This window comes from Acinonyx jubatus, chromosome B1 (genome assembly GCF_027475565.1).
Source record: "Acinonyx jubatus isolate Ajub_Pintada_27869175 chromosome B1, VMU_Ajub_asm_v1.0, whole genome shotgun sequence".
NCBI classification, from domain to species: domain Eukaryota; kingdom Metazoa; phylum Chordata; class Mammalia; order Carnivora; family Felidae; genus Acinonyx; species Acinonyx jubatus.
In genome coordinates, this window is record NC_069382.1 from 146090456 (window position 1) to 146114279 (window position 23824).

At 35.8% G+C, this 23824-nt stretch overlaps 1 protein-coding gene across 1 annotated transcript; it reads left to right on the top strand.

The window, feature by feature from the left end:
- The first annotated feature begins 979 nt into the window (after nt 1-979).
- On the top strand, nt 980-23674 carry SULT1B1 (sulfotransferase family 1B member 1). Its single transcript, XM_015074496.3, has 8 exons — nt 980-1170; nt 8194-8396; nt 8915-9043; nt 12226-12323; nt 14260-14386; nt 15003-15097; nt 18731-18911; nt 22988-23674. The coding sequence occupies exons 2-8, from the start codon at nt 8249-8251 to the stop codon at nt 23098-23100; spliced, it is 891 nt and encodes a 296-aa protein (XP_014929982.1). The 5' UTR covers nt 980-1170; nt 8194-8248; the 3' UTR covers nt 23101-23674.
- The last annotated feature ends 150 nt before the right edge of the window (nt 23675-23824 follow it).

The following is a 23824-nucleotide window of genomic DNA, read 5'->3' on the forward strand; positions in this document are numbered from 1 at the left end:
ATTATGAAATGTCCTTAACAATCTGTAAGTAAAATGGAGGGTCTTAAGGAATGTGCTAGTTTCCTTCTAGGCTGTTTGATTTCCCAGAACTACATAGGTATAATCTCCAGGACAAGGGCTTGGCAGTTATAGCTGGATCTATCTTGTTAAGTGGCCTTAACTAAAGGATTGATTACAGCAAGCAGACTATAAGCAAATCTTACAGAGTGGTTGAGATAACAAGGGTAGAGAACAGGAGCCTATTTCTGGGGCAAAGTTTCTTCCCTTCCACACATGGTTTCTTGTTTAATCCTTCTTTGTGTATAGTGACTCAGCATATAAAAATAAAATGCTGAGAAGTTGTAGAAATTAGAGTGACAGAAACCATCAGTTCTACCCTGTTTCTGCTTCCCGAAGTTATTTCATTGTCAGTAAATGTTTGTATATGTTTGCCCTTTCTGCGATATTGTAAACTTACGTTGCTTTTAGATGAAGCACACACACAAACACACGCCTTTTCATCATAATCAAAATTATTATGGGGCGCCTGGGTGGCTCAGCTGGTTAGGTGTCCAACTTCAGCTCGGTCATGATCTCGCAGTCCACGGGTTCAAGCCCCACGTCGGGCTCTGTGCTGACAGCTCAGAGCCTGGAGCCTGCTTTGGATTCTGTGTCTCTCTCTGCCCCTCCCCTGCTCATGCTCTGTCTCTATCTCTCAAGAATAAATAAGCATTTTAAAAAATTGTTAGAAGACATTCTTGTAAGAGGAGCAACAGGCTTACATACACTGATGCTTCAGATTTTCCCCTAGGCATTTCTCTCAGACCCTGTGAATCCCTGTGGAAACCTTCAAATCCAGGCAATCTGACTGTGCTTACTTCTGGTCACCACCCTGATCCATTTCCTTCTCCGCACTTCCTGGTTCTGTCAGCTGTTGAAACAGCAGTGCCCGCCTCTGTGTGTGTGAATGTGTGTGTAGTTCAAACTTTTTGTATCTTAACTGCCTGTAAAGTCACTGACTACTATATGCAGAGCCAATCCTGAACTTGCTTTTGTCCTGGCTTCAGAAGTGAGCCTCCCCAGGCTTCCCTCGCCCTGCCATCCTGGGACTACCATCAGCTCCCAGGGTTCTTTTCGGTGCCAGCACCACTGACTGAAAATAAACACTGAAAAAGGAGATTAAATTGTGAGGTAAAATTTGCGTTTTAAAATTTCTTGTCTTGAAGTTTTTGTCCTGCAGCCATAAAGCATTGGGCTTCTTTAGTGATTTCCGTTTTGAACACATGTTTGCAATTTAAATGCTGTTGCCTAATTCCAGTTTTCCCACAGGAAACTCAGTATTGTTGTTGATGCTGTGCACAGTCTCTCGGGCTTTCCGTGATCACATTTCTTTTTCTAGGGTCAGTTGGACTTTTCTGAAGCATGCCAGGATTGGGGGTCTTCTTATGAAACTGCATGCCTCATAGGGGAATAAAGTTGGATTTCATTAGGGTGAAACAAATGGAAACAAATATTCTTTTCTCATTAAAAGAACCGTTCAGTTTTAATGTCAATTATCTCAGTTAGTTTCTCCTAAGAGGGGAGTTGTTTTTCATTTTTCTCTTTTTTACCATTGGTCTCTTTTTTTTTTCTTGAGAGACAGGGAGAGATAGAGAGATAACACATGGGTAAGGAGAGGAGAAGGGCAAGAGGAAGAGAGAGACAGACAGAGAGAGAGAGAGAGAGAGAGAGACAGAAGGGGGTGAGGGGAGAATCTTTATCAGGCTCATGCCCAGCTCAGAGCCGAGGCAGGACTCAATCCCATGACCCTGAGATCATGACCTGAGCCGAAATCAAGAGTCAGATGTTCAACCAACTAAGCCATCTGGGAGCCCCTACCATTGATCTTTTTAAAAGCTAATCTAGATATTGTAATTTTCTCCCTATTGCTCAAGTAGGAAGACCTGTCATGTCATGTAGACTATCATATATAACCACATAAAATTGTATGTCACTTTCTGATAGGATTTAAAAGATGTTTATAAACTAATTTTTATAATTTTAAATATCATTCATAAACCACCTTCCAGGGTACCAGGCTCAGTGACATTAGTTACGTTATGTCTTCCAACCTGACCCCACTGCATCCATCTCCCCCTGTAATTCTGAATTCATCATTATCCGTGGGTCACACAAAGGCAGTGCAATTCAGGACTACTACTCCTAGATTCCTGAATTGGTTACACCCACTTTCCAGATGTGACTAGTATGTATTCAGAATCAGCTGCTTTATTTTCATCTTGTTACTCATATACATGCTTCTCTGACAACATTTTTGCAGCATTAATAGCTTAAGGTTTTGGTCAGAGGCAAGTCTGCTTTGTCAGAGAAAAATTTCCTTACAAATTATGAACACCCTCATTTGGATGAGATAAATCAAAGTCTGTTTCTGGTTGCCACTCACTTGTGGTGTGTCTTTGAGCAGAGTCTCTGCACTTGATACTTAATCTCTTCCACAGAATGAAAGTGAGACTCGCCATTGGGGTGGGTAGCACAGTCGATACAATTTGTTTTCTAGAAGACGTGAATTCGGTTTGATATATCATTTATATCTACCCTATATTGTTAGAGAGTAGATTAAAAGTGGTTTAAAGTCATGCTTTACACATTTTACTGTGCATACAAATTACCTTGCGCATACAAATTACAATTTAACTTTGTTGAAATATAAATTTGATTCTATGTTGAGGCCTGAGATGCTACAGTTCTAACAAGCTCTTAGGTGATGCCTATAGTACATGGTGCTTGTACATGAACTGTATTTGAATAGCAATTGTGAATTGATTACATAAATATTTTAAAAAATAGAACAAATGAATCAAAATGAATGATTTAATGAAAAAGAATGAGTGAAGACATGAATGGACCCAGGAATGATATTATAAACGTATGAAATAACATTAACCACCCACCAAGTGGGGAACGAATTTGTCCACATGATTTGTAGCAGACAGTACAAAATTGGGGGTGCTGTGTCCTCAGTATTTATTTGCTTTCCCATAATAATCTATATGCATAATAAGAGCTGGTAGTGGGGTTATAGTGCTACTGAATTTTCTATTGTGGAACCAAAGAAGAAAAAGAGAGCCTTACTTACTTTCCTCAATTAATTCAAAATATATAAGCATTCGAATGATATTTGGGATCAATAGTTACCTTTATATAATCTGGGCAGAAATAATTGGCTAATAAATTAGTGGAACAAAACGTTTTAGGGAAAACTGTTTCATTTATTATGTGAAACTCAGGTCTAATATCCAAATATATTATGTTGCCTTCTGCTGTCACTCATTCCTGTATATCCAAATTAAGAAGTATCACTACCCCCAAGATCTTAGAAGATTCTAAGTGGGACATGCAGCTTTAATCATTCACTCATTCAGTTCACTCAATATCTACTTCACTCCAAGTACAGAGCTTATAGAATCTATTTCACTCCTTTCTACTTCCTGCTTCTGCTGGGTTCTTGACCAACCACATTATTTGTTCCCTTCTTGGGGCTGCTGATGTATTCCACAGTAATTCATGCTAGAGAATTTCTTCTACTAGACTCTGTTCCTGCACTAACAAGGGACTGCTAAGGCAACCAGATATTTACCACAAAATAGAAGATGATTGAGAAGCATAGACAAAGCAACAAATTAATATGGAATATTTAATATAGTTTTCTTAAAATGCCCTGGTCACTCAGCTTTTATCGGCATCTCATCTTAGGATTTCATCTGCCTTAAATTCATGTGTCTACTTATACTAAACCTCTGCTTTTCCATCATTATACTGTTCTTCAGGCCTCCAAAGGACCCAGCTCCTTTATGAGTAGTAATAAAGATGAAAAATCCTGATTATTTTTACTGTTTTCCTAGCATAAGATGCCATATATTTAAATTTTTTTTAATGTTTATTTATTTCTGAGACAGAGAGAGACAGAGCATGAGTGGGAGAGGGGCAGAGAGAGAGAGGGAGACACAGAATCAGAAGCAGGCTCCAGGCTCTGAGCTGTCAGCACAGAGCCCAACGCAGGGCTGGAACTCACAAACCATGAGATCATGACCTGAGCTGAAGTTGGTCGCTCAACCGACTGATCCACCCAGGCACCCCAAGATACCATATATTTAAAGACAAGCCCATGATTTAGTAACAACCTTTACGGGGAGACAAAAAGACACACTAATTTTGTGTGCATACCTATTAATTATAATATATAAAATTACGATATATAATACATGTCTTATAATGTAAAATGAAGAAATCTTTGTCCAGATTTCTCTCTTCTAGACTATTTTTCAGGGATGTGTGGAAGAATTACCTCTAAAACACCAGGCTATTGTATTAACAAGTTTTTCCTAATCAAAAACATACTTCTTGCTATACAAATTAATTTTAGGCATAACAGTTTAAGCAGCAGGTAGCTTTTAAATTAGTGATTTTGTGTGTAGCTCCTATTATACAAGTAAATATTGAAAGCTTCATCACTGTCTAAAGTTCCTTCAAGGAATTTTGGAATCACTAAATTATTTACAAAATATTTACATGATAAAAATTATATATATATATATGTATATATCAATCCATTTAAGAACCTCTAGTTGGCAATCTTTGAAGTCTAGTTATAGTTATTTTGCTAGTGACAATAAGAGTTCTTCTAAGATACTATATAATTCAGATTGTTAATTCAAACTCTATTCATGTGTAATATATACTATGTATTATTTTTTTATTACAAGTCTCAAAAATAAATGGAACAATAGGTTCCAAGGGTCCTATAACTTCTATGTTTTACATTTCCTTCCATTTCTAGGATTTTTACATTCTGGGGATGGGGGGTGAGAGGGTTGTAAAATGAGAAACAGTAGTAAAAGCAAAGCTAGAGTTTTATTTACAAAGTTCAGTGCAAAGGGGCATCTGGGTGGCTCAGTCAGTTAAGCGTCCAACTTTGGCACAGGTCATGATCTCATGGTTCCTGAGTTCTGGCCCTATATCAGGTTCTGCATTGACAGTGTGGAGCCTGCTTGGGATTCTTTCTGTCTCCCTCTCTTTACCCATACCTGCATGCACATACTTGCACTCTCTCAAAATAAATAAATATACTTAAAAAAAAAAAACCCTTCAACAAAGTTTAGTGAGTAGCTCTCTGTGATGATCAATTTTATGTGTCAACTTAATTGGGCCACAGGGAGCCCAGATATTTGGGCAACATTATACTAGGTCTGTGAGGGTATTTCTGGATGAGGCTAACATTTAAACTGGTAGACTGAATAAAGCAGATTGCCCTTTCTAATGTGAATGTGCCTTATCCAATTAGTTGAAAGCCTAAATAGAACAAAAAGGCTTCCTCTTCCAGGGAGTCAGGGACAATTCATACAACCTGAATGCCTTGGAGCTGAGGCATCAGTTTTTTTTTTTTTTTTCTGTCCTCACACTCAAACTGAAGCGTTGGTTGTTCTTGGGTCTCAAGCTTGCTGGCCTTCAGATTGGAACTAAACTATTGGTTATCCTGAGTCTCAGTTTGCCATCTACATGTCCTGGAACTTGTCAGTCTTTATAATTGCATGAGCCAATTCTTCATAATGAATTCTCTCTCTCTCCAAATATATATAAATATATTTTTATTATATATAAATAAATTTATATATATAACATTAATTTTTATAATATATATAATTCATATACATATAATTTAACATATATTAAGATATATGTTATATATATAAAATATTGGTTCTGTTTCTCTGGAGAAGAGAGAATAATAATATAATCTGCTCCTAGGATTCAAATTTTTTTGAAGACTTAACAGAGCAATGAGATTCTAATTTGGATTTAGTATTGTTAGTATGATTATGATTAGGATAGTTACATCAAACAGTTTACTAAGGAATTTTTTATATGTACATTATGTACACACACACACACACACACACACACACATAGAGAGATTTATTATACCTAATTGGTTTATGAGGTTTTACAGTCAGACAAGTCCCAAGATCTGCAGGATAAATTGGCAAATTGGAGATCCAGCATAGCTGATGATTTAATTCCAGTGTGAGACTGGAGAAGGCCTAAGAACCAGGAGAGCCGATAGTGTTTTAGCTTGAAAGCTGTCAGTTACCAGACTCAGGAAAAGTAAATGTTTTAGTTCCAGTGTGAGGACGGGAAAAAGGCTGATGTCACAGTTCAAAGATTGTCCGGCAAGAAGCATTCTTTCTTAGTTGGGGGAGGGCCAGTCTTTTTGTTTTATTCAGTCTTTCAACTTTACGAGGGCAATCTGCTTTATTCAATATACCAATTTAAATATTAATGTCATCCAAAAACACCCTCACAGAAATACTCAGAATGATATTTAAGCAAATGTCTGGTCATCTCATGCTACACTCAAGTTGATCAATAAAGTTAACCATCATAGCTCCTAAGCAAGATGGAGTAACAGGAAAAAAATTGAACCTTGTGATTTCCAAATGACTGCCTTGAAGGAATCCCCAGGCCACAAGGAGATAAGAGCAGACATCCAAAAACAAAACAAAACGAAACAAAACAAAACAAAACAAAAACAAGGCATGTGAAGAAGCAGACAAAAGAAACCATAATAAAAAATATATTCAATTGAAAACTACCTAGAACTAACATGATGTTAGAATTAGCAAATGATGGCCTTAAAACAATCATTTTAACTGTATTCAATATGCTCAAGAAATTGAGATAACAAAAGTATAATCATTTCCAAAATGATATTCTGGAGATGAAAACTATGTCTGAGATAAAAAAGCAGTAAGTGGCATTAACATCGTCTCCACATTGCAGAAGAAAAGGTCAATGACCATGAAGGCGTAGCAATAGATGTTATTTTTTTTTAATTTTTTTCAACGTTTTTTATTTATTTTTGGGACAGAGAGAGACAGAGCATGAACGGGGGACGGGCAGAGAGAGAGGGAGACACAGAATCGGAAGCAGGCTCCAGGCTCCGAGCCATCAGCCCAGAGCCCGACGCGGGGCTCGAACTCACGGACCGCGAGATCGTGACCTGGCTGAAGTCGGACGCTTAACCGACTGCGCCACCCAGGCGCCCCAACAATAAATGTTATTTAAAATGAAACACAGGGGTGCTTGGGTGGCTCGGTCAGTTAAACATCGGACTGTTGATTTCAGCTCAAGTCATGATCTCATGGTTTGTGAGATAGAGCCTTGCATGGGACTCTGTGGTGAAGGCATGGAGCTTTCTTAGGAGTCTTTCTCTCCCTCTCTCTCTGCCCCTCCCCTGCTCATGCTTTCTGTTTCTCAAAATAAATAAATAAAATGAAACACGAGGAGAGAAAAGAATTTTTTAAAATGAATAAAGCATCAGTGAGCTATGAATAAATTTACGTGGCCTGAGGTTTCAGAAGGAAGAACAAGAGAAATAATGACTGTAAACCCATAATTCCAAGAAGATCAATAAATCTAAAACATGCACGCGCGCGCACACACACACACGCACACACGCACACATACTCCCTGTGAAAATAACCATACCAAGGCATATCATCATTCAATCGCTCAAAACCAGTGATAGAAAAAAAGAAAATCATAGTCACAAGGAGATAAGTCCCAGCATAGAGAATATAGTCCATGATATTTTAATAGCATTCTACAGTGATAGCTGGTAGCTACATTTGTGGGGAGCATAGATAAGTACAGAGAAGTTGAATCATTATGTTGTATACCTGCAAATAATGTCACATTGTGTGTCAACTATACTCAAAAAAAAATTAAAAAAGAAAATCTTAGAAGCAGACCAAAAAAGCAGAGGTGTTATGTACAGAAGAACAAAGGTAAGAAAGATGATGGATTTCCTACAAGGAAAAATGAGGTACAACTGAAGTGTAATGATGAGTGTTAGATATATCTTACCCTAAGTCCATATAATTCTTAGCATATTTCTGTAAAATCTGATTTCCAGTTCTAAGATGTGCTGTTTCATTTCTTTCCAAGGTTTCCAGTAAAGACCTTTGTCCTGCTTGTCACTGAGCCAGTTGCTTCTCTTGCAATCTACAGCTTTACACCCACAAAAATGCCCTTTGTATTTAGATCTCTGAACACTGAGTGTGTTAAAGGCCAATTTCACTCTGTATCAACTAACAGTGTCTTAAGAATAACATTAGTCACTCAACTTCTAATTTTTATCTTCTTTATTTTCCCAAGACTGGATTGTCAGAAAATAGCAGTATCTTAAGAATTTGTACAACCTGGTATAAAAATGACTTCCCCGAACGACATCATGAGAAAAAACCTGAAGATGATTCATGGCTATCCCATGGTCTATGCATTTACAAACAACTGGGAAAAGATTGAACAGTTCCACAGCAGACCCGATGATATCGTGATAGCCACTTACCCCAAATCAGGTGAGTTTTATAGCCTGACAAATACATATCTGACTTTAGCCTTTGTTTCCTGAAAATCGGCTTCTCTACAAAATCATTATCATCCTAAAGGTGCCTGGGTGGTTCAGTCGGTTAAGCGTCAACTCTTGGTTTTGACTCAGATCATGATCTTGTGGTTTGTGGGTTTGAAGCCTGCATCAGGCTCCATGCTGACAGTGCAGAGACTGCTTGGGATTCTCTCTCCCTCTCTCTCTGCCCCTCCCCTGCTTGTACTCTCTCTCTCTCTCTCTCTCTCTCTCTCTCTCAAAGTAAATAAACTTTAAAAAATAAATGAATAAAATCATTATCATCCTAAATAAAATTATTATTCCTGTCAGTCAGTCTGGCCATCGGCTTTGAGTATATTTTGGATGAGCATTTGGGGCACAGAAAGAAGAATTAAGTTTCTAATAGAATGCATTAAGATGGCAAACTCCCTGTAGGTACTTTTTCCCTCCAGATTCAATAACAGTTATACAAAATGTTGCCTTTCAACGCAGGTACCACTTGGGTTAGTGAAATTGTGGACATGGTTGTAAATAATGGAGATGTTGAAAAATGTAAGCGGGATTTTATAACAGTTAAAGTTCCAATGTTGGAAATGGCCGTCCCTGGACTAAGAACTTCAGGTAATTTTAAACCAGCTGGGAATTATATTTTGGTAGTATTATTTATACAACACATTAAATATTATATTTGCAATTTCCATTCAAAGAAAATGGAGTCAATTTGGTGCCATAAAATGGAATTTTGCAAGCAGTACAATCACCAATACATATAGAGAAACTGTAGTTTAATACATTGCATATCCAGGTATGATAGCCTAAGATGAAAGAATTTTGTTGTAGAAAACAACTAAATATTTGGTTGATAACATAAAAAATGTTCCTTATCTTTTTTTTACTTTTGTTGTATAGAATCTTATAGATTGGATTAATAAGCTCATAATTTAGGATATTGCTGTAGTTAAATAAGTAAAGTACCAATGCCTCTCAAACACAAAATTTATTATTAATACAATTCATCTTCATTCCACAAATATTTTTTGAGTGCTTCTAAAGAATTATGCACTGTGCTATGGGCTATAAAATGATTAGTAAATTCAATACCCTATTCCCAAGGAGTTTATAGTAATACTGTTATTAAAAAAGTAAATAATAATATGTGAATACTATTAGGCTCATGTATCCAAAGAATAGGGCTCTATAAAAGAGAGTTTATTTTAGCTCAGATATTTAGGGAACTCTACTTTGAAATTAGACATAAAGTCATGCACATAGTTGGAGAAAACACCTTTCAGGTGATGAAATAGTAGGTATGAAGTCCTAGATGCAGAAAAGACCTTGCTACAGTCCAGGGATTAAACAACAACAATGAAAGGGGGAAAGAAGGGCTTGCAGTTTTCAAGAAATGCTCAGTGATCTAAGAGAGGATCAGGAGTATGATGTCTTGTGGGCAAGTGAGAAGGGCTTAAGAAGTGAGACCTAGCTCTCCAATGCTGCTGGAAACCTGGGGTAGAAAGACAGAAGTATGGTGGTGAATGTTTATATCAGTTTAAAGAGCAGAATCCAAATTCTCTATCCTACCAGAGTTAGTTACTTCCACAAGCAGAGAAGAACCAATAGGGAAGGTGTCATTCCTTCTGTGTGGTTGCCTGAAGTCAGAGCAAATGCTGAATCTTGGTGCTAAAAGAGTTATTCTGGGATAAGCAAACAAAGTGAGTTCAAGAGTGAGATCAGACTCCAAAGCCATAAAGAAGTATGAAATGTAAAAGCAATAGAATCAGAATAATCAGGGTGGGAGACTCAGGTATGACTAATGGCAAATGGGGGTTAAGAGTAGGGAGTGAGGCTTTGTAGCATCACCAGAGAGTGAGTAGGTGAGGTTCAGCAGGTAATAGAAGGTAAAATGACACTCAGATGGACTCTGGAGCCTGAATATGAATGTGTGTAATGTCATTACGTATTCCCCACATTCACATTTGTGCAATAAAGGGTTCATTTGAAGGACCTTACGTGGTAAAACAATTACAACCTAGAGGTTGAGAAATCTTTTAAGGAAGTTAGGGAGGGAAGAGGAACAACAGCTATGGGAAAAACTTCATAAGAGAAACAAACGTAAGAGTTCATGTCATGGGCATTGAGGAATAATGAGTTATGGAAGATTATGATTTCTCATTTCTATATGCTTTGTAAGGTGACTGTCACTATCAGGTCAGTATTAGCATAATGAAATACTTAGTGAATTTTGTAGGTGTATAACTAATGTTTCCAGATAAAATTCAAGATACCAAATTTAATCTGAAATTCAGATAAATAGCTCTTTTATTTAGCATAAGTATATCCCAAATATTAGATGGAGGATACTTACACTAAAAGATGTCTGTTGTTTACATGAAATTCAAATTTAACTAAGATTCTTGATCTTTGTTTCCTAAGTTGGCCAACCCTATCCACATTAAAATTAAGAGATTCTTCCTAAGACAATTATGTGCTATACATTTTTCTCTACAGAACATTCATTGGTAAACAAGGCAAGCTAGATCTCTGCTCCTGTGGGATCTCCATTAGAGTGTGTGTGTTTGGGGTGGGAATGAGGACGAGGCATGGGAACTGACAATAAATAAATAGACAAGTAATAAACTATGAAACAAAAATAAACCTTACACAGAACATTTTAAAAGGATGTTTTAATAGAGATGCAGTGGCTTTTTAGCATATGTAATAACTTTTTGTAAACAACTGAAGCATAAGATTGTTTTGAATGAGTAAGTCAGCTGCAATTTTGAGCAGGTGTGCCTTGTATGCAAAAGGTGGGAAGATAATGTAGGATTAACAGGTAATCTAGAGGTTAGACTGGGTATAAGTAATATTGTGAAAAAATGCAAAGGACTTTTTTATTGGATATGAAACCTGAAGGAGGAGACAACAATAATTGAGATTTTAAGTGTTGGTGACTGAACAGGAAATAGCATCATTAACAGATATATCTAGGATATGGTAAAGCCACTGAGTGCATTAAAAGAATAGTAAGTTAAAAGTATAGGCCCAGCCTTTCCTAGTCTATGTCAGGAATTCTCTGAGTGTGCCTTTACCCCAGAAGTGACTTCAGACTAACCAAAGTCGCTTAAGTAGTGAGATACAGGATGCTGAGATCTTCCTAGCTCTGAATATACAAAATAAATGGATATTTTCCATCTCAGGGAAATTCACATACCCCTTATAAAAAGACTTGAAGCCAGGTTTCCCACATATTAGTTGTATGACTTTAGTGAGTCCAGCTAACACCTAAAAATTACACAACATTTTCATTTTGCATGTATATACATATGACACATAAAGGAAATAATAAAAACGTAGGTGCAACAGCAGATGCTCTACAGAAATAACATTGTCTAAACCATAATAGCTGATGTGAGAATTACTAGTTATTGATATCTCTTTGAGATACAGAAAATATTTTTGTAATTATTTATAATAATGCAAGGTATGATAAAACTCCAAATTGCTAAATCCAATACTATTACCCCTCATTTTGGAGGTGGAGAAAATGAAACATAGAGACTAACATACTTTCAAATATCTCATGATGAGTTCAGTGACAGACTTAGGATTCCAACACCTCAGAACTATGCCTTTAACCATGATGCAATATTGCCTCTTAGAATCCAGATAAATAAAATCTGTGATTGGTTTAAAATCTAGCAGCATTATATACTGTTCAAAAATATTTTAACCGGTTGTAGAAAATCAGGAAATGCAGGCTCCTTGAAGACTTTAATGTATCTCTATACCAAACTAAATTTTCCCAGGAGTAGAACAATTAGAGAAGAATCCCTCACCCCGGCTTGTGAAGACACATCTACCAATTGATCTCCTTCCTAAGTCTTTCTGGGAGAACAACTGCAAGGTATATTCTACATTGCAAGCCAATATTTTTTAATTAATTAATTAATTAATTAATGTATTTATTTATTCTTGAGAGAGACAGAGATGGTGTGAGTGGGGGAGGGAAAGAGAAAGAGGGAGAGAGAGAATCCTATGTAGGCTCCATGCTATCAGCACAGAGCCTGATGTGGGGCTCAAACTCACGAAACTGTGAGATCATGACTTGAGTCAAAACCAAGAGTCGGTCACTTAACTGACTGAGCCTCCCAGGTTCCCCTGCAAGTCAATTTTTTAATGTGAACTTATTGTTTTAATCACACAAATAGTGATTGCTCAAATGTTTTGTTTGTCACTATGAGAACTGAGCTACATAAGAAAGTGGTTAAAGAAAAAATACATATATTTCAATCTAAACCTATGTATTCAAGTTTGCCAAAGGCAGGTAGCAACAGGATCCCCATCTCAGGACAGTATTGCTGCTGTTATTCCCCAGCGGTCTCTAGATGTTCTGGCCTATTCCCAAAACTCAACATAAAGATGTCAGTTCTTATTTGATTATTTGGTAAAAATTCTCCAGTAAAACATTTGTGCCTGAATATTTGATTCTGGGGAAGTTTTAAATTTGAAATTCAATTTCTTCAATAATTGTGGGAGCTATTCTGATTATCTATTTCAACCTCACTGATTTTTACTGGTTTGTGATGTGTGAGGAATTCTAAGTTGTTGAGTTTTGTAATGAAAAGTGTTTTATAATTCTCTTCTTATTCTTTCTTTGAACAGACTGTGTTTTTATAGCTACTTTATTTTTAGAGCAATTGTAGGTTCACAGCAAAATTGAGTGGAAGGGAAAGAGACTTCCCATATATCCCTTGCCCCTACACATGCATAGCTACCTAGTTTCAACAGCTCCCACCAGAGTGAGACATTTGTTACAACTGATGAACCTACATTGACGCATCATTATCACCTAAAGTTCATAGTTTACATTAGGGTTCACTCTTGGTGTTGTACATTCTATGGATTGGGACAAAGGTATAATGACATACATATATATACCATTATAGTATCATATGGGGTAGTTTCACTGCCCTAAAAACCTTCCATACACCACCTGTTCATCCCCTTCTCCTCCCAACCTGGCAACAACTGATCTTTTATTGCCTCCATGGTTTTACCTTTTCTAAAATGTCATATAGTCAGAATCATACAGTTTGTAGCTTTTCCACATTGTATTCTTTCACTTAGTAATATGCATTTAAGGTTCTTCCATATCTTTTTATGGCTTCATAGCTCATTTCATTTTAGTGCCAAATAATATTCCATCGTCTGGATATACTCCAGTTCGCTAATTCACCTACTAAAAGACATCTTGGTTCCTTCCACATTTTGGTAATTATGAATACAGCTGCTCTGTGTATCCACTTGCAGGTTTTTGTGTGGGCCTTATTTTTCAACTTTGGGTAGATACCATGTAGTGCAATTGCTGGCTTGCAGGTAAGAGTATTGTTTAGCTTTATAAGAAACTGCCGAAGTGTCTTCCAAAGTAGCGGTATCATTTTTCAATCCCACCAGCAATGAATGAGAGTTCCTGTCACTGACTCCACATCCTCATCGGGATTTGGTGTCAGCTTTCTGGATATTGGTCATTCTAATAAGTATGGAGTGATATCTCATTGTCACTTTAATTTTCATTTCCCTGATGACATATGATGTGTAACATCTTTTCATACTCTTATAATTTTAATGGCTGTAAGATTTGTTGTGATACGGCCTGTTTTTTTCCTTAATATTAGTTGTGTCTTCTCTTTTTTATTACCCTTGCTAGATGTTCATTAATTTTGTGATTTTTAAAAAGAACCAGACTTTTGTTTCATTAATTTGCCCTAGTGTTTTCCTGTTATTAATTTCCATGGATTTCAAATCCATGTGGTTTCCTTCCTTTTTTTTTTTTCCTGCAGATGATTTATATGGGTCGAAATGCCAAGGACGTTGCAGTTTCGTATTACCATTTTGACTTAATGAATAATTTGCAACCTGTTCCTGGCACCTGGCAAGAATACCTGGAGAAGTTCATGACTGGAAATGGTAGGTATGCTTGGGCTTGAAATTAATACATAATTTTTTTTATTTTTAATAATACTAATAACCATTACTGGTATGGCTTTTCTTATCAAAACACTTTTCAAAGTCAGTAACAAGTATATTTAAATAGCATTTAAAAAACTTAGATCAACTATAATATCACACTATGACATCAATAAATAGATTTGGTGTTTTACATTGGCTTGATGAAAATTTTCTCCAATGTCTTTTCAGTTGTTAGAAATCCACTCTCATTTCTTGCTTATGACAGAAATTGCTTAACATGCCCATATCTTTAGTTAGATCTGTTATACATAAATAGTACTTAGACAAATAATTAATATGAGTACTTAGTAGGATAGTTTTCTTCCACCCGAGGTAAGTAAAACCCACTGGAGCTCAAAGCACTTTCATTTGAAATTTACATTTACTTTGTACTTTCTATTTTTAAAATCTAATTGTACATTCATAATTATTTATTTTTTTAATTGGCCTTATATATTCAGTTCCCTTGATTACTAAATTCCACAAAACATTTGTACAATTTGGCTTATTGTTTAGAAACAAATCTTTAATTTGATGAATGCTTGTGGTAATAGACTGTTTTTTCTGGTATTAGTGGCCTATGGTTCCTGGTTTAATCATGTTAAGAGCTGGTGGAAGAAAAAGGAAGAACACCCAATACTTTTCTTGCACTATGAAGATATGAAAGAGGTAAATAGAAATTCATTCTGGATAATTCTCCCACTACATCCAAAGGGTTGGGGCCAAGGGGTAATACATATTTTCAACTTAATCTATGGACTAAAAAAATGTTACGATTATTTTGCCTCTTCTCCATGCCTGCTTACTCAAATCTTTCTAAGATCATTAGTGACTTCTAGTGGTGAATCCATGACATTTTTATCTTCTCATACTTTTTCACCATTGTGTTTATTTTGAGCACCTTTTCTTTTTGAAATTCTTTCCTACATTTAACAAGTTATCATACTCTTCTGGTTTTCCTGTGGATCTCTGTCACTTAATTTTGTTTTGTTTTGTTTTGTTTTTTAAGCTGCTTGCTACATTTTCGTGATTATACCCATGCCCACTGCTGCCAAAACTATTTATGTGCTAATGATCCCCCAAAACCCCATTTTAACTTCCACCCTAATTCAGATGCATGCTTTAGTTAAAATGACCCTCAAATTTAACACATTCAAAACTAAACTCATTTTGCTTCTCTCTCTCTCTCCAACGCGTAAACCTTTTCTCCTTTTATTCTCTCTTTGCTTAACGATGTCATTTGTCCATTAATTTTCAAGTTTGAAAATATATTGTCTTCATTGGCTTCCATATAGTGGATATGGTTCCACTCTATTGTGAGTATCTCATTGGTTCATATGACCTATCTATTATAACTCTGAAATGTACCCCTCTCCTTTACTCTCTTACTATATCCCTCTTAGTTTGGAGACTCATAAGCATTCATGTAGTTTCCTGTATGAACTACTATTACTTCAAATACTGCATAGTTCCAGCCCAATTCTGAGGCTATTTTACTTAAATTAGGCAAACACACACACACACACACACACACACACACACACACCAGAGAAATATGTGGAAACCAAGTTTCTCTATTTGAAAAATCTGGACATAAAAATGAGGATACATTTTAGCCTTTCAGATTCATAATGGAAGGTACAATAGCTATCATTTTCACGGCTGCATTCACAGTACATAATATAGCACCTTACATATACGGAGGGACTCATAGGATAACTTGTATGGATAATTGATTATTTGAATGAATAAATAAATGAATGAGCAGTAATAACAAGCTTTTTAGAGACACCAATTTTACTTGTTATAACAGAAATCCTGCCCCATGTAAAATTTCCCTTGATCCAAGTATTTCTGAAAATGCCTCAGGGTACTTCTCACATTTTAACCAAAAGAGTCCTTTGAATTTTTCTGCTCTGCCCAGGCTCCCATCTTCCATCACATCTGTTTGCAGCCCATAGAGAATTCATGGTCTAAGCTTTACTATTGTCCACTTACACAGGGCTTGAGGCAATTTTTTTCAATTTGCTGGTAATATGCAGCTGTGACACTGAAGTGGTCTTATGAAAACACTTTTAAAAAGTGACACTATCCCATGAATGTTTGATTAGCCAGAGTTAAGTCATGAATTCATAAGAGAGAAAATTGTCCTTCTGTTCTATCTTTCTTCACTTTCTAGACCCAGCATAGCCCTTAATAACTTTATGAAAGGATCAATTTTAGCTTCTGAATATAGTCCTTTTTCTCCATAGGGATGAGGAAGTACATTTTCTGGGCCGGGCTGGTATCCAAATTCTGAGTCTGACAGCATGTTGTCCTCTACATGACATTTTTGTGTCAACCATGTATCTCCTTATTTAGCTAAAATGTGTTATTCAAACCCACTTGTTCATACTGATTTATGGTCCGACCCAATCAGCTTTATAAGCATATCTTATATCTTATATGAATATAAGCATATTTTTAATTCCACTCAAACGTGCTACAATCATAGTACTAATAGATGATCTTTTTCTCCTGTCATACCAGTCATTTTTAGACAATGTTATATGAAGAAGTTTATTCTATCAACAATAGAACAAAATTATAATTGCATATCAGTAATAAAATTCAGAGAGAGGTCCAGTAATTTACATCAGGCTTATGAGCATCTGCGTAAATTCTTAACCAATGAGGTGAAAGAGTAATACAGCAGAAGGAGATTCTGTAGGAGCCAGCACCCCGCTTTCACTTGTACTGCGCTATAAACTAACATGCTCATTGATATTTAGGCAGTGGCCAGATTATTCTCCAAACACTTTGAATCCCTAATAGAAACTGTTTTCTATTTGTCTGTCCATCTGTGGTTTTCCTAGCACCATTATTAACTTTTCTTTGGCCCTGTTTCCATTATCATCATTTCTGACCTTTTACTTCTTCCAAGCATCCCTTAATTAGTCATCTCTTTCTGCTCTCATTGTCTGACATATAATACATTGCCAGACCTTCCCTTGTAGGGAACTCCCTGCCAAAATGTACGTATGTGTGTACATGAACACACATACAGTTAATGACATATTATTAAATGCTGTTGCTTCCCTGCATAAGAGATAAAGTACAAATCCTTCAACAGGACATCCAAGGACTTTCTCAGTTTTACCCCAATTTATCTTTCCAGTTTTAAAGCCCTCTCTCACTCCTATGAACAACTCAGACCAAACTTCAACCTCTTTCCTTTTTTTTCTTCCTTCACCATATTATGAGACCCTATACCCCCAAAAGTTTTGACTGTTTTCTCTACTGGAAATGCAGTCTCCAACACCTCAGCAGACCACACATCATGGTAAATTCTGACTCCCTTTTTCAACTCAGCTTAGCTATCACCTTCTCAAAGTATTTCTAGACATACCCATATAGAGTTTAGTTTAGCTTCCTTAAATTTACAAATATTAAGTTTATGTCATTAGAATCCGGAAAGTGATCCATTTATCAAATTTTGTTCTTTTTATCCTCAATTATTCATGAATAACTTAAGTTTTGATATCTTTGCGCTTTCATGGGAGTTTATTTTTGATAATTTATATCCAAGCAAGGTTGAAGGTATAAAGACTCTATGGCAAACATACTTGAAGTTGTTCATGAATTTATTATTTTTGTTTTTAAATATTGTTATTAAAAACAAGAAAGGATGGTGTGTCTGGGAGGCTCAGTTAAGAGTCGGACTTTGGCTCAGGTCATGATCTCACATTTTGTGGGTTCGAGCCCCCTGTCAGGCTCTGCGCTGACAGCTCACAGCCTGTAGCCTGCTTCAGATTCTGTCTCCCTTTCTCTCTGCCCCTTCCCAGCTCACACTCTCTCTCAAAAATAAACATTAAAATTTTTTTTTAATAAAAATAAAAACAAGAAAGGAATTTTGATTAAGAACAAATAAATAAAGCCAGGAAGAATAAAAAAATACTACTGAGTCCCTAAACTTTCACTGTTCAAATCTGATTACAACTTGAATTAAAATAGCTGCTTTTTTTCCTCCATATATTGTTACTATTTAGCCAAGCTTTGTTCTTATTTTACTTTTGATATAAACGAATATAATATGAAATTTAGAATAAACAAAATATTTCTAGCCTATTTTTCCCAAACAGAAATTATTGATTTTTTCATTTTCATGATTAATTTTAAAAAACATTGATGACCCAACAAAATGTGGATTGAATATTCAGAACCAAGACTTAAGAAAACAAATTATAAATATTACAGTTTTCACATTATGTTAATGATGTGTTAACCATTTTCTTGGGTATGTCTCTCTTTACCCACTGATAGAATCCAAAGCAGGAAGTCAAGAAGATTATGAGATTTCTAGAGAAGAATTTGAATGATGAGGTCTTGGATAAGATCATCCATCACACCTCATTTGAAATGATGAAAGACAACCCTCTGGTGAATTACACACATATACCAAGTACAGTGATGGATCACAGCAAATCCTCTTTTATGCGTAAAGGTAAGTATTTTGCTGAATTGAATTTCCCTTTTCACTTTCTTATGAATTACTCTGAAATGAGGATTAACTTTGTGATCTCTAACAAGTTACTTAGCCAGTTTGGGCACCAATTTCTTTATGTGTAATATAAGGACATTAAAAATACCTGCCACAAAAATTTGCTGAACTAGATTAGAAATTACCAGAGGAAATAATGCTTATAAACCTGTTATCTGAATACCTTGGGTATTCGATGTGTATTTCTTCTCCTATTTACTCTGCTACTAAATGGGACTAGTTTTGTCAGTTCTCATGTGAGTCATTCCAAAATTTTTATTCTTAAATCTTGAATCTTTACCTAAATAGGCATAGGCCTCCCTCTCTTCCTCAGTAATTGGTTAACGTCACTCAATACAGAACCATCTACCTCATATCACTTAGAAAACGGAGGTCACTTTGTTAAGGATCCACCAGGAGAAAGGACTTTTTTTTACCCTATGGGAAGATTCTGTTCCCTAAAAATACCATCTGAATTATAGGAAACATGGAATCTAAATTTAAATTAAAAAGATGACAAGAGAGGAATATGGCATTCACTATTGATTCCAATGAAGCAAATATTTTAGCTTGTGGCTTCTTGTACAGGATTTGTGTCAAGAGATGTTTTATTAGTGATAAAAATAATGCATTTAACAAATTATTAACAAATTTGAGAAGTTATCCACCTAATAACGTCACCTTCTATTTTCAATATTCTTTATTGAAGTGGGAGGGAAAGGGGTAAAATTACAGTTAGTGTGCTAGGAAGTAAACACAACCCTAAAATGTACTGTGCATATGAACATGTGGCTGAAAACCCTTGATTTTCAAAGACTTACATGGTTAAATTGTTTTCTAAAACATTTTTCTCTATTAGTTATTAAAATAGCAGATAGTGTTGGTGTTTTCAAATTATTTTTTATTTTTTATTTTCAAAAGCATTACATTTAGAATGCTAGAAACCTAACCTCTAGAAAGTAAAATTTTCATTGTAAGTGGTGTCTAAACAAAGACTCATGCACACATACACACATTTTGCTGGCAGAAAGGAAAAAAAAAATCCGAAAAAAATGCTCCTTTACTAAATAAGGCAAATTGTCATTTTGTCAGATTATCTGAATGTAACTTCCAAGAGAGTTTTATTCCCAGCCATATGAAAATTGGTACCACCTCATGATATCTCATTAGGGTATTGAGGTAGATGAAATAAGTTCCATAACTGGATTCTATGTTTCTCCAACTTCAAACAGAAAAGAGTGCATGCTGGTCTAATGGGAGAGTCAGTCTTTACATCTGCTCTGGAAGTGGTAAAAAAAAAAAAAAAAGAACATATTCTTTGAGGGCAGATTGATCTGGTGTTTATCCAGGTTATTCCACTCCCTGAATCTATGACTTTGAATACATTGAATCAATCTGCCAAAGGTCTGGCTACATCACTGAAAATATGGAGAAAGTAACAAGCTCTCTGTCATAAATTTTGGGGGAGGATTATGGTAAATGACATGTAAACATTTGGAATGTTTTTTCTGACCATAAATAATACATTAAAAAGTAACAAGTCTTATTAGTCTAAATAGTTTATCCACTTATTCATTCATGCGCTCAAGAGACACTTAAAGAATCCTTATTTATTCATTCATTTGCGTATAGGAAACACTCTTCATGAACACCTGAATGCAGCATGTATTCTCTAGAACATGCTTGGATGAATGACACATGCATCTGCTTTAAGAGGCTTATAATGCAATGCAAGAGGCATGCATGTAAATGGATGTTAAACAGGGTTCAGATTGATGTATAAACAAAGGGCCAGGCGCACTCAGTCTTGAAGGATGCCATGTTGTCTAAGTCAAGGTCATAATTTAGTTACACAATAGTAAAAGTAGTATGGAGAGGATAGATGATCTACAATGTTCATACTTATGTCCCAAATCGCAATAAAACAGAAAAATCTGGGCTTCGACCAGCATTTATGTTGTCAAAAAAATTTATACTTCCCTTACTCTTGTGAAGCAAATGTGTTTATGTATATTATATAATTAATACTCAAAATACAAGATCATTGGAATACTTTAGATATAACTCTTTATTGTTTAATCCGTGCTTTTTATTTTTAATGGCATATTTACAGATGTACTGTTCCAAATATACACTACTCTTGCATTTCAAAGAGCTCTTAACCCTAGAGAGCATAGTGAGTGAACATAGAACACAAAGTATAATAACCAGGGAAAAACCTTGTTTACGGGGATGTTTTTCAATAAAAGGATTTGAAATCTTCATCAAGTCACCCTGAGTTAATGTAGCTTGCAGTTCAATAGGACATACTTCATATTTTATAAAATAGCAAAAGTAGATGTTTATCTCCAAGCACATTTGTAGTACATTAAAAATTTATTTATTTTGGGGGGCGCCTGGGTGCCTCAGTCAATTAAGCGTCTGACTCCAGCTCAGGTCATGATCTCACAGTTTGTGAGTTCAAGCCCAGCGTCAGGCTCTGTGCTGACAGCTTGGAGCCTGGAGCCTGCTTCAGAATATGTGACCCCCTCTGTCTCTACCCCTCCCCTGCTCGTGCTCTTTCTCTGTCTCTCAAAAACGTTAAACTTTTAAAAATTTTTTTAAATTAATTTATTTTCCAAATAAATATTTATAAGCATCCAAGTATAAGAAATAAATGTAAATTTGTATCCCAAAAGTTTTGTAAAAATGGTTCAGAGATGTTATATATTTGATTTTAAATGCTATTCTTCTTTTCATCTAAACTTCAAATACAGTATAAGTCTAATGAACTCAGGGAAAGCAGGGATCCTCCAGGTGTCATCCCATCTTCATTTATAAATTCATGGGAAATTATACTTATCAACTTTCTAGTTCATGGATCGTTTTTGCTGATGACCAGTCCTTTGTATAGTTTCCAAAATTAATTCATGAGATAAAATCTGCCCTGACCATTGATCCAATGCCCAGTAGTAAGTAACCTTATGACCCATGACAAACAGAAACACTAAAAGAATCTCGTTCAGGAAACTATTGTACAGCCTGTAAATTTTGACAAGAAAATTAATCATTTGCAGAATGATTCTTTAAAAGTCAATCAAAACCACAATGAGATATCACCTTACACCTGTTGGAATGGCTAGTATCAAAAAGACAAGAAATAACAAGTGCTGACGAGGATGTGGAAAAAAGGGAACACCTTGTACACTGTTGTTGGGATGTAAATTGTAGCCACTGAAGAAAACAGTGTGGAGGTTAAAATTAAAAATAAAATTAAAAATATAACCACCATATATTTGAGAAGATATATGCACCCCTATGTTCATTTCACCATTATTTACAATAGCTAAGATATAGAAGCAATGTAAGTGTTCAGCAACAGAGGAAGGGATAAAGGAGATGTGGTTTATACATACAATGGAATTCTACTTGCCATAAAAAATAAAATAAAATCTTGCCATTTGCAACAACATGGATGGACCTAGAAGGTATTATGCTAAGTGCAACAAGTCAGACAGACAAAGACAAATACCATACAATTTCACTTATTGTGAAATTAAAAAAAAAATAAATATTAAACAAAACAAAGCAGAAACAGACTCATAAATAAAAGAACAAACTGATGGTTGCCAGAGGGGAGGGGAGTGGGGGAATAGGCGAAATAAATGAAGGGGATTAAGAGGAACAAACTTCTGGTTATGAAATAAATAAGTGACAGGGATGCAGAGTACAACATAGGGAATGTGAATTACATTGTAATAACATGATAACTTCATTTATCATGTTGATCATTCTTAATGGATAGAAATGTCGAACCACTATATTGTACGCTGAAACGAGTCTAATATTGGATGTCAAGTATACTTCAAAAAAATTCAGGTTCTGTTTAGTTATAAGCCACCTTTTAGATGGAAGGAATTATCGATAAAAGAGAACTGACATTTTAAAGTATCCAAATACAAGGAAAGTCTTTCTTTTCTAACCTTTTCTTTTAGTATACATTAGTTTTTCCCTCATACTGGAAATATATTACTCCTTCATGTTTTCTTATTTATTTTTAGGGACTACAGGTGACTGGAAGAATTACTTCACAGTGGCCCAAAATGAGAAATTTGATGCCATTTACAAGAAGGAAATGTCTGGAACTGCACTTCAGTTCCGCACAGAGATTTAAAGAGCCTACACTGCCAATCTGAAGGAGGAAGAACTGAGCTGTAATTTGTTAAAATGGTCAGTTATGACTTTACTTGGGCAGTCAAATGGACTTATAAAGGAGAAAATGTGCTTTTAAAATGGATTTTTTTTTTTTTAGCATCATTAATCAGGTCTCAGTTTCACTCCTGACTCTGAGCTTCCAAATTCCCTAAAGTTAGGGCCAATTGTTACCTTTTTGTAGGATCTTCCTGCCTTTTCCTAGACTAGTATGAACCGCAAAGTACTTACCCTACTCAATCTCTATATATTGTGGCTGAGAATTCCATTCCCCTCTCTATTAACATGGTCCAAGAAGTGCTATTTGCACCCTGAAACTATATTTTCTAGCTCTGCCCCAGCTTCCCTTTGTTGAAAATTTGACTCAGGACACTGTGTTCCATTGCTGTGTTCCAGGTTTCAAGTTGTTCCCTGAACAACTTGAACAACATAGATCATCTTCTCACAGTGCCACTATTTGGATAACATAGTTCATGTCCCAGATGATGTGGTTCAGATTTCAGAAATGTTGTTCCTATACCTAATTTCTAAGCATACCAATTTTTAATTGATGAGGATCCAATTTCTGGGTCTCCATAGGTGAAAGGCCTATACTGGTCTCCCTAAGACCCTTCCATGGGAACTGTAGCTCTGCTCTGAGAGCCTGGACTGAGGCAGCAACCTGCTTCCTGTGCAAAGTCCTCCCC

Coding starts and splice junctions, on each gene's coding strand:
- SULT1B1 (XM_015074496.3), top strand. CDS start 8,249: ATGACTTCCCCGAACGACATCATGAGAAAAAACCTGAAGATGATTCAT. Junction 8,397..8,914: donor AGCCACTTACCCCAAATCAG/GTGAGTTTTATA, acceptor CTTTCAACGCAG/GTACCACTTGGGTTAGTGAA. Junction 18,912..22,987: donor ATCCTCTTTTATGCGTAAAG/GTAAGTATTTTG, acceptor ATTTATTTTTAG/GGACTACAGGTGACTGGAAG.